The sequence below is a fragment of the Telmatherina bonti genome, assembly GCF_933228915.1.
Source record: "Telmatherina bonti genome assembly, chromosome: 12".
Lineage (NCBI taxonomy): Eukaryota > Metazoa > Chordata > Actinopteri > Atheriniformes > Telmatherinidae > Telmatherina > Telmatherina bonti.
Genome location: NC_136610.1, coordinates 12451938 through 12463992, shown reverse-complemented (window position 1 = coordinate 12463992; position 12055 = coordinate 12451938). Strand labels below are relative to the sequence as shown.

At 40.4% G+C, this 12055-nt stretch overlaps 1 protein-coding gene across 1 annotated transcript in view; it reads right to left on the bottom strand.

Annotated features, from left to right (window-relative positions):
- Positions 1-30: 30 nt before the first annotated feature.
- Positions 31-12055, bottom strand: part of elp1 (elongator acetyltransferase complex subunit 1) — a 28339-nt gene continuing 16314 nt past the window's right edge. The window contains exons 18-36 of the mRNA XM_079250608.1: positions 10557-10672; positions 10329-10402; positions 9339-9417; positions 8491-8570; positions 8267-8404; positions 7909-7994; positions 7671-7819; positions 7038-7161; positions 6763-6860; positions 6475-6676; positions 6304-6365; positions 6106-6168; positions 5894-5954; positions 5661-5774; positions 3907-4006; positions 3706-3833; positions 3115-3266; positions 2051-2129; positions 31-165 (exon numbers count right to left, since the gene is read on the bottom strand). Coding sequence (XP_079106734.1) covers positions 98-165; positions 2051-2129; positions 3115-3266; positions 3706-3833; positions 3907-4006; positions 5661-5774; positions 5894-5954; positions 6106-6168; positions 6304-6365; positions 6475-6676; positions 6763-6860; positions 7038-7161; positions 7671-7819; positions 7909-7994; positions 8267-8404; positions 8491-8570; positions 9339-9417; positions 10329-10402; positions 10557-10672 — 1973 coding nt within the window. The 3' untranslated portion in view covers positions 31-97. The remainder of the gene's footprint in view (positions 166-2050; positions 2130-3114; positions 3267-3705; positions 3834-3906; positions 4007-5660; positions 5775-5893; positions 5955-6105; positions 6169-6303; positions 6366-6474; positions 6677-6762; positions 6861-7037; positions 7162-7670; positions 7820-7908; positions 7995-8266; positions 8405-8490; positions 8571-9338; positions 9418-10328; positions 10403-10556; positions 10673-12055) is intronic.

Sequence of the window (12055 nt, the reverse complement as noted above, 5' to 3'; positions counted from 1 at the left end):
GAACATATTTATTAGAAGAAAACATAAAACTTTATTACATAGTATAGAATTGTAGTTTACAATGAAAACTTAAAAACAAAACTACTTTAGTTACAATTTACTTAAGAATAGTGAGCTTCCACTTGATGCCGTTTTTCATCTTTGGCGCGGCTGGGACCTCGGCATCTTCACAGAGGAAAGAAAATAACCATCATTAATAATATTTCCTCATCTACACCAAATTTCCATGGTTCAAAACCATTTCAACAACTCATATCTGAGGGTCTGCTCACGTTTACACTGACTGGCCACTTTATTAGGAACACCTGTTTAGTTGACCATTAACATAATGGTGAATTAACCAATCACCTGGCAGCAGCTCAATGCATGTAGACATGGAAACATGTAGACATGCAGACATGTAGACATGGAAGCATGTAGACATGCAGACATGCAGACATGGAAACATGCAGACATGCAGACGACATGCAGACATGTAGACATGGAAGCATGCAGACATGCAGACATGGAAACATGCAGACATGCAGACGACATGCAGACATGTAGACATGGAAGCATGTAGACATGCAGACATGTAGACATGCAGACATGCAGACATGGAAACATGCAGACGACATGCAGACATGTAGACATGGAAGCATGTAGACATGCAGACATGTAGACATGCAGACATGGAAACATGCAGACATGCAGACGACATGCAGACATGTAGACATGGAAGCATGTAGACATGCAGACATGTAGACATGCAGACATGCAGACATGGAAACATGCAGACGACATGCAGACATGTAGACATGGAAGCATGCAGACATGCAGACATGGAAACATGCAGACATGCAGACGACATGCAGACATGTAGACATGCAGACATGGAAACATGCAGACATGCAGACGACATGCAGACATGTAGACATGTAGACATGCAGACATGTAGACATGCAGACATATAGACACAGACATGCAGACATGTAGACATATAGACATGCAGACATATAGACATGCAGACATGTAGACATGCAGACATATAGACACAGACATGCAGACATGTAGACATATAGACATGCAGACATGTTGACATGCAGACGTGGAAACATGCAGACGTGGAAACATACAGACATGTAGACATGTAGACATGGAAACATGCTGACATGTAGACATGCTGACATGTAGACATGCTGACATGTAGACATGCAGACATGCAGACATGTAGACATGGAAACATGTAGACATGGAAACATGCAGACATGGAAACATACAGACATGTAGACATGTAGACATGGAAACATGCTGACATGTAGACATGCTGACATGTAGACATGCTGACATGCTGACATGTAGACATGTAGACATGTAGACATGCAGACATGTAGACATGTAGACATGCAGACATGCAGACATGCAGACATGTAGACATGTAGACATGCAGACATGCAGACATGTAGACATGGAAACATGTAGACATGGAAACATGCAGACATGGTCAAGGTGACTTTAAGCTTAAACTGAGCATCAGAATGAGAAGAAAAAAAGGGATATAAGTGACCTAACGTTGCATGGTTTTTGTTGACAGATGGGCTGGTCTGAGTATTCCAGAAACTGCTGGTGCACTGAGATTTTTTTGCACACACACATCAATCTGTGGTTTAGTGAGCTGCAGTTTTCTGAACCAAAATGCTTTGTTGATCAGAGTTGAATGGGCAGACTGGTTGGAGATGATACCACGACAACAGTAACTCAAATAACCACCTTTGGGATGTGGCAGAACGGGAGATTCTCGTCATGGATGTGCAGCCGACTAATCTGCAGCGACTGTGTGATGCTATCATGTCAACATGGAGCAAAATCTCTGAGCACTGCTTCCAACACCTTGTTGAGTCTATGCCAGAGAGAGTTAAGGCAGTTCTGAAGGGAAAGTAGGCCCAACCCGGTACTAGCAAGGTGTGCACAGTTAAGTGGTCAGTGAGCACAGGTCATATTGAAAACACGGCAATATAGCAAGTTGAGATAAAGAGGATGAAGCACTCATTTAACAGGGAATTCTACTGACCTTGTTGTAAAGCTGCAGGCCTCTGCTGCTGTTGGAAAGAAGCCATGATGCTGTTTGCAGTCGAGTTTGGCCCGGTGAGCTACAGAGTTCAACACAAAGTGACAGCAGGAAATAAATCATTTAAAAATCTCATTTCTCAGATGTAGAAAGCATCATTAAGAAACGATGATCAGTGTCTTTATCTTGGTTTTAATGCTACACTTTATACTTCAAATGCTCATATGAGGAAAACAAGGAACAGACTGTATAGAGAGGTCAGACCCTGATTTGTAGTGCTTGATGAGTGCAGTGGATGGATCTGACCAGGAACCAGATCAACCAAAGCAAAACCAAACTTGCAAACAGATGTAACAGACAATGTGTTATTGTCTCACTGACCATGGTTCTTTAAAGGCAGAGTATGTAAGATTTCAAGGCGATTCTTTCCACCACAAGGTGGCAAACACCAGGTCGTGATCAAAACCACAAAACTGCTACCTCCACAAACCACCACAAGTTGGCAGTAATGAGCAAAACTCACCCCTCACCACTCCTCCTTGCCAGCTCCAATGAGGGCAGGAATCGCTTGTGAGCTGTAGCTCAGAGCCGCTCTGCAATAAATGGGCTTATACTCCCCCTACTGGTGGAAAAAATAGTACTTTTTTTTTTTTTACTGGTCAGAAAACATTCAAGAAGGGTCTTTGTCATTAATTAAACTTGTAATTTAATAACGCATCAAATATGGACAGACTGGAGCCTACATGTTTAAAAAAAAACTATCTAATTATGATTGTAGTTATTTTTCAAGTTAATTTATTTTGAAAATATTGAAAATCTTACATACTCTACCTTTAAGGACCACTCACAGGTCAGCAATTTGGTGGATCTTTATAGAAACTGCAGTTTTTGGAGCTTAACAACCACAGGTTTAGTTTACACAAACCGCTTAGAAGGTTTCTCTGATTTATTCAGTTAATCCTCCCCCCCAGCAGACCATCTTGTGTTCAAGTTATCATCAAAACAATGTTTGAAAATTGCAGTGATAAATAATAAGACATTTTGCAGTGAAAAGGTGTTATCGTTACCGGAGCTTGGACGTTGTGCAGGTCTTCGGGCCACACTTCAGGAACAGCTGCTTCCATCATCTGCAGAGCTTCCTCATAGACCAGCTGCAGCTTCTCTGCCTGTTTGTCAAACTGGAACAGCACCAAGGCCTTCAGCAGGCTGTGGATTTCCTCTGTGGTGGATAAAATGAGGATTTTAGATAAATTTCAGCCCTTTTTTAATCCATATTAACCAACATCAGACCTCATTTCTCAGAAGTCTTTCCTGTTTACTGGTATTTCTTCCAACATTGTGTGTAAACTATCAAACTCAAAACAAAGCAAAGTTACTATAGAACTTCATGTTTTAAATGAATAAATGACGTATGTACCTCTGAAATAATGTTTTTTTAAACCTCACAAAATCTGTTTTTGTTTGTTTACCTTCTATAGCTCAGTGGTGCTGAAGCCTCTTAACAACTTTTTAATAAAACATCTTTAAAGACTTATCTTTTCTCCATCATCATTAAAAACACACAAGGGACTCTGACACATGTTTTTAAAACATCTCAACTCTCTGAAGTTCAGCTAAAAGGAATATCTAGCCAGACACGGTTTCCCTCTTGACGTCACCTCTCATCTTGTCCACCGTGGTGATGATCTCACCGAGGGCGTACATCAAGGCTCTGTCCTCCATCGGGCTTCCTTCCTTCAGACTCAGCTTCTTTCTTTCCGCTTTCCGGCGGTTCTTCGACGACCGCCTGCAAGCAGAGAAGCTAATTTAACCACAAACAGAAATTTATTTTCAATTTCCCTGTTGGGCGAGTGTCTTACGAGGAGATGCGGGAGTTGCTCTGAGAGTATTTGGAACCGGTCATCACACTGCTAGCTTCAGAATAAAGCTCAGCATCAGGGCAGTCGGGACCATCTTCATCTGATGAGGAAGATAGTGGGTTAGGGCTTTTATTTGACTAAGTAGACAAGAGGTGACATCTGTCACACATCAACCAAACGCAACATGATGGTAAGAAGACAAACTGCAGAGGCTTCTGATATTAACAAATAGTGTTTAGGTAGTTAAATAATTTTTATTTTTAGAATATTCTACACTGATGAAAACGTAGTTGGATACAAATCAATAACATTGATAACTAATGATTTGAACCATGCCAGATTACTTCTGAATGTTTCACACAAACTGGAATCATTTACATACATAGACTGTATATAAAAAGATGGACAGAGTCTCCCTGACGTCACCCACTGGTTTCCGAAGAGCTGAATTGAAGCTCGGTGGGCGGTTCCTACCGTCGCCATCTTGGCAGGGGCACACGTGTTGTTTCACCCGAAAAATACAAATATGGGCAAAGAGGTGGAGCTGAGAGGGGGGCTGTAAGGTAATGGTGGATGATTGACATAACAGGAGCTAACCAGCTAACGGAGGTAAGTGGGATAAAGCTAAGTCACGTTGTTAACCGGCTAAAAACCGCGGTTGTTCTGTGCTGTTCTTACTTGAAGCGGGAGATCGGGTACCTGTCAAATTTAGATCTGAAGAAGAAAGATTTTACACAATCTAGTCTGGCAACAATCTGCATGAAATGTGAAGAAAATGTGTTGCGTTTGTTGAAATCAAAGCATTTTGTTCACAATTCCAAAGGGTTCATATCGAGCAAATATTTAAAAAAAAAAAAAAAAGCTAATTAATTAAAACCTTAACATTACCTTAAGTGCACCATGCCAGTGGTAAAGCATGGTGGTGGCAGTATCATTATTTGGATTTGTATGTATTCAGCTAGAATTAAAACTTCAGTCAAGTTGGGGGGAATTCTGAACATTTCTAAACCTCCTGAACTTTTGATCAAAAATCAACAAAAAACGATTTCACCAGAAGAACATTAAAATTCTCAAACTGAAACCGATTTAATAGAAAATCTGGAATGACCAGAAGAGCGCACAAGAGATGTCTGGACTGAGGAGTGGGCAAATCTTGCAAAGTCACATTAAATCAAAGCCAACGGATGAAATTAAAAGGTCCTTCATAGACTATTAGTTTAAAGGTGTACACACTCATGCAACCAGCTTATTGTGCACGCTTTGATATTAACATTCAGAATGCAGGACTTTCATTGTTTAACCCAGGAGCTGAAGCTGGGCCACGGCCACTTCAGAACGGACTTCAGGATGTCCGAGGATCAGTTTGAGCTGCTTTAGCAGCTGGCTGCTCGCTTTAAGAAGCAGAGAAGAAGTAATAAAGACGTTCAGCCATGCTGAGAACAAGTTTGAATTAAAATAGCAGCTAAAGTTATATAAACTTATATAAAGTTATATGTCTGTCTGATCAGAATATTAAGAAAAATCTACCTCAGTTGGACAAAATAGATCTTGCAAAATTGCTGGACGGAATTTCATCACGGATGTCAATATTCACATCGATTTGACTTGATAAAAAAATATCACCGTGTAAATCATTCTGATGAAATATTCAGATCAGTTTTATTTTTTATTATTTTTCCAACATGACTGGCATAATAACAGAGGTGTGTACACTTTCATATCTACTGTTAAGTAAAACCTGGACTTATTCTCACCAAGCATGTCCAGTCTGGCCTTCTCTTTCTGCTCACGAACTAAAGCCAGTCGGGTCCTGTGCCGTGTGAATGTTGCTACCTGAGCGTCCAGGAAGACAGTCTGAGTGCTGACCGCTACAGAAGAACAACAAAACTTCATCACAAGACAACATACCTCAGATATTTGGCCTATAGTTGGCTTAAGATGCTGTTTTTCTTTTGATTAATCATGTTGATTATTGAGGTGTTCTCACCTTCTAACAGTGCAGGTTTCAGGTTAGTTTCTGTGATATCTTGCCTGTTGTGCATGAAAATCTGAAGCAAAAACATCAAATCTATTATAGTCGACTCCAACACATGAATATGAGGAGGTTTGATCCCACTTTTTCTACAACACAGCTTTGCATTTAAAAGAAAGTAGGGCGGTGAAAACGGAGATGTCGACTTATGTTACAATTTTACTGACCAATCGGAGTGCTTCCTCCCAGACTGCGCCGGTGATCAGAGCCAAGATGGCTTCCTCACAGTCCTGATGGGAATAAGAGAATAAATAAATAAATAGAATATTCCGACCTGACCTAGCAGCTGTGAATGAGAAGCAGTCTGATGCCACCAACATGAAGACGGCAGCAGAGGACCGGTTTGTTGCTGCGGGAGATCTTACTTTAGCGTACTGATCCAACAGCAGCGCGGCCTCCGAGTACCGCCTTTGTTCCATCAGCTTCTCTATAGGAGTGGGAAACGCAAACATTCACTGGAGCTGCATGCAACAAAGTCACACAGGGATCACACCGGATTTCTGTCTGTCAGTCTGACCGCCGGTTGTCATGGTTACCTGCCAGGTCTCTGGCGAGCAGAGATAACTGGTCCGGCGGCAGCGGTATCTGCTGTGCCACACAAATGGCGTTTCTCCAACTGGAGCTGCTGGTGAAAGCCTGCAGCGCTCTCACTGGCTCGCCGCATCGCCATAGCAACAAGCCGGCTTGCTCTGCCTGCTGCTGCTCCACCAGGTGCTCTGCATACGCACAGCTCAGGCACTGGAGATAAAAAAGGTGAAAAATCCGGAGCAGTAAGTACGTCGTCTCTGGCTGAGATGGAAGTTTTCCTGTTTGGTTGTTTCCACCTTGTACTGAGAACTTTCCGCTGCATACAGTCTCAGAGCTTCAGTGTAGAGTTTTTGCGTCTTTACGAGCTGTAGAGCTTCGGGAAAATGCTCCTCACCTGAGCTCAACAAACATCACAAGTCAGGCCAGACTAAACCACATTTATTCTCAGACTAAAACACTTTTTGTATGACTTCCAATAACACGACATCCAAGATTGATGTAAAGTGTTTTAATATTTTTTTTTTAAGCTTTGTCAACTGTGGATGATGCAAAGCCGACAGAATAAACTCACCACAGTTGCTGAGATGGACCAAAGCCTTCCTGTATCGTTTCAGGTGCTTGTCGATGGTGTAGCGTTGGTAGTTTGGCTCCAGGCTCTTCAGCATGTTTAGGAAAGGGAGGTATTCCTTGGGGTCCTAAAGACATTCAGAAGACTCATCAGAACATTTGTTTTTAAACTGCAGCTTATTTTCAACAAAATAAAAAGAACAATCCTGGTGTTTTTCATTTTAAGACAAATCAATTATAAATCAACTCTTATTTATTGAGTTTAATCTGCTTTTGTCATTATGTGGTAAGCAGCTGCAGCAGGACATAAAGGCGGATCAATTAACAGTCTTTGTTTCATAAAGCCTTCTGCAAAACTTTTTTCATCTGCGTTAAACATCTCGAACAAACCTTGTTTAAAAGATAATAGTAGGGAAAGGAGCGGTAAACTCATAAACAGCTTTTTTCCCCATTTCTGTCTAATTCCCACTTCTACTGCTGTGTACAAGGAAATTCAGCATACACAACCCTGGTAAATAATATGATTAACTACTGTTTGAACTTATGCAGTAGTAGTTTTACAAAAGCATGATGTGGGAATATTCACTTGCTGAGAAAAACAAGGTCACATGGTATATCTTCTTGAATCCTCATGTACCTTCTGGGATTTCTCAGCCACCATAAGAACAAGGTCAAAGTCGTAGGTTCCCAGAGAGTGTTCGTACAGATCGTTGACATTGACGAGGAAGAGCAGGTACTTCAAAGCCTCTTCAGCGTTCACAGCACCCGGAGTTTGTGGAGGGTTCTCTGTAAACATATGATTTCATGATGGATTAACAGAAAACCTCGTTGCCACTGTGTGTCTGTGGATGTTTAACCCGCTGAGGTGTTCTCACCTCGAAGTTCGTGGACTTTCTGCAGAGCGATCTCCAGCTCTGGAACCGTCTTCTTCACATGAGAAGTCAGTATAGACAAACAGAACCTCAACGAAAACAAAAGGAACATTTTAATATCACACTGAATGCCATCAGTTCACAGATTTCCTGCACAGCTTTGACCCAATAACTTTATCATTTCTTGATGATGTCATAAAAACTTTTGCTTTTATTTTTTGCAATAAAGAGTCAAATAAAATCCACTGAATGCATAATTTTAGTTTATAATTAAGAAGAAAACTGCTGAATAATTATAAAAGTTCAATTTATTCCATTCACCAGAATTATTAATACTGACTAAATGATCAACACCACTGACTTGTTTGGGTCCATTGACTCCATGGCGTTCCGTAATGCATCGCAAACCACATCGACCTTTTTCTGCCTGGAGGCAGACTGAGGCTGGACCGGGCTTCTCTCAGGACGGGGGTACATGCTGCTGGTTGTGTCCTCCTCTCTGGGTAGCACAGGAAAAAGCTGCTGTTAAAGGTCAGCTGTTTCTGCTGATGTAAGGAGTCAAATTTACCAGTGATCGCGTCTTACTTGAGCTCAGTGAGGAAGAGGTTAATGTGGTTAATGGAGTCGAGTTGTGTGATGAAGGTCGCTACATTTTCCAGGAAAACCTACAAGGAAGGTAGACGTCCAAAACATTCATCTTTATCCATGCAAAATATATATATATATATATATATATATATATATATATATATATATATATATATATATATATATATATATATATATATATATATATATATATATATATATATATATATATATTTTTTTTTTTTTTAGGGGTGGGAATATCGAATAATAAAAAAAAAAAAAGTCAAAAATCAGAATGTTTTTTGCTTCACAATTATAAAATTGATTTTTTTTGTTAAAAAAAACCTAATCCTTTTTTTAAACAAATAAAAATATTCCATTATAGCATTCTTGTCATTTTTATTGTTTTTATTGATCTTTTTAATTGTCTTTGTGGGCATTATAAAATAATAAAATAAGTTTTATACATTTATTTTGTTTTTAATCTACAAAAATCAGCAATATCAAAGAATTTGATTAAATCGAATTGGCACCCAAAAAAAAAACCAGAATCGAACAAAAGCATATCGTCACAGCCCTCATATATACATAATTTATTACAAGAGATGATAAAATTTTACTGCAGAAATAAATTAAGAGAAAAAAGTGAGTAACCACAGAGAAACGTTGACAAAAAAGCAAAATGCATGCATAAAATCTAAATGTTGAAAATGTCTTTGACCTAAGGCATATCAACATGACTTTTGGGGCAATACAGACATAACTTTTGTTTGTTTTACACTCCACAGGGAACACCTAAATATTTCATTTTAAATCAACTGCATTATAAAATCTTACACACTAACCTTTGGGTTGTGATCATATATTAGGTTCAGGTTGATCCTCAGCTTCCTCATACACTCAAAAGCGTCTCTGAATCTCAAACTGTCAACGACAATATGAAGCAAATAAGATGACAGCATTTTTAACTCCCAAAAAAATCATCCAACACATGCCAACATCTGTCTGAGTTGTAGTTAGAGCCATTCATCATCTAAAACTCAGATCAGCATTCATAGGAACACAACACCTGGGTTCACAAACTAAAGTAGAAAAAGGCTGCTGCACAGGTGGGAACAGCTCGCTTTCTCTTCAAAGAAAATAATCTATTTACAACTGTTATGTCTCACATGGAGGCTATGAAACCACTAGATAAGATGGGTTATATGCATGTACAGGAAGCTACAGAGCTTCATGCTCTGTAGGCTGACCTTTGCAGTACAGGCATAAATAATAGTCATTAGGGAAAGGAGCGTTGATTAGAAATGGTAGTTTAACACAACCTAGGCTGCCATGTAAAGCCATTTCTGCATGCTGACATAAATGTAAATACATTTAATTTAGCACACACAGGTTAAACCAGTTGGTTCTCAAATCCCAGTCCTTAGCACCCCCCCTGCCCTGCATGTTTTATCGGCAACCCGACTTTAACACACCTGAATTAAATAAAGGCCCGTTAACAGGCTGCAAAGAACTTGATTAGAAAGTTCACTAATCTGACTCAAGTGCTTTGGAGGAGGATCATGTCTAAAACATGCAGGGCAGGGGGGCCTGAGGAACGGAACTGAAAAACACTGGGTTAAACCAACAAGTACTGGAAAGCAAATGATTTAACTGGGTTAAAAACTGCATTGAGCTACTAATGAGGATGTGTGTGAGAACATTCTATAAGAATATCCTATTGCATTACGAGTTTAAGCATAAAAAATAAGAATGATAAGATCAGAGTTAGCTTGGATAAACAGGGTGTTCCTGAAATTAAAACCATTTTCTACTAATACCAGAAACAAATTCACCTGTCTAACCACTTCCTGAGCTGAGCCAAAACCAGCGCTCTGTGGTGTATCGTCTCCAGATTTCCACGAGGCATCTACACACAAAAATGAGAGTGATTATGTGCAGTCACCAGGAATTTTATTTAGAGAGAATGATTTGTGTTTACCACAATGGACAAACTAGCAGTGTGTGTGTGTGTGTGTGTTTGTGTGTGCATATTAGTGTAGGTGTGTGTTTAGTAAGCAGACCTGTAGAATGACTCTGGTGTCTTGAGGCACAACAGTGACGATCCTGGACCCTCTCTCCACTCGCCGAAGCGTCTCATCATTCTGACCTCCATCAGAGGCCAAAGCCGCCTGCAGCCCTGAGAGGTCAAAGGTTATTCACCCCAACTGTACACTATTCACAAAAAGTTAGGGATATTCAGCTTTTGGGTGAAATTTCACAACAAGCCTAAAATGCATTCAAACCTGTACAGGTGAACTTAATGTGATCTTCTCTAAGCTTTTAAATGCACATGTCCAACTGTTAAATGTTTCAATAAATTTTGCACAAGTTGCTGTTCTCTAACAAGGAGCTTAACGGCAAAAATCACGGCAGGTGTGTGATCCTTGAATTGACCAATAAATGTCCTGGTTCAATTAGAGCTGGTGTTTAAACAGTTGTCCTCATCATGCTGTTCACATTTTGACATCATGAGACCAAGACGACACCTAACAATGGAACAACAGTCCCTTGCCATTGCGATGCTTCAAACAGGACGTTCTCAGACAGAAGTGGCCACTGAGCTTGGAGTGTCACAGAGTGTCATCAGCAGGTTGCAACAGAGATATCGAGAGACTGGAAGAGTCACAGAAAGGCCTAGAAGTGCTGATGACCGCTACATTGTGAACACTGCCCTGAGAAACCGGATGATGAATGCCACTCAACTCCAGGCACGTTTAAGAGAGGTGAGAGGCACCCAAGTGTCACGTCAGACCATTCGAAACCGTTTCCATCAGCGTGGTCTGCGTGCTAGACGACCTGCACGGGTACCTGACCACACCACCAGGCACAGGCATCATCGTCTTGCATGGGCCAGGGAGCATTTACGCTGGACGAGGAACCAGTGGGCCTCAGTGCTGTTCTCTGATGAAAGTCGATTCACACTGAGCAGAAATGATGGCCGGCAACGATGTTGGAGACGTCAGGGAGAGCGCTATGCATCAGCCACTGTTGTCACCAGGCGAGCTTTTGGTGGTGGCGGTGTTACAGTGTGGGCAGGGGTGTCCACTTGGTACAGAACTGCCCTACACTTTGTGAATGGTACAGTGACAAGCCCATACTACCTGAATAACATCATTAATCCAGTGATTGTGCCCCTACATGAACAGCACAGGCCTAATTTCTTTTTTTTCTTTTTTTTTGTCTTGTCCAGCATTTAGGCAAGCAGAATGATGGTCTGGATGCTGTGTTCTGCTGAGCAAATTTTCTCTGCCAAGGGAAGCTTTATAGATATAATGATCCCCTTGACTTTCTGAATTTTTATTTTATTTCTATGTTTATTTTGTATTGTTGTTTGAATTGTAGAGTTTGTACTGCTGGACCAGAGAGGACAGACAAAAGACAGAAAGAGAAAGGAGAAGAAACACCTCATAAGAAAAGGGAAAGAGATAAAGGGAGAGAAAAGGGAGAGAAAAAAACAACAACTAAAAAATAACCAAAAAACAAAAAGAAAGAAAACAACCTACAGATGTATACATACACA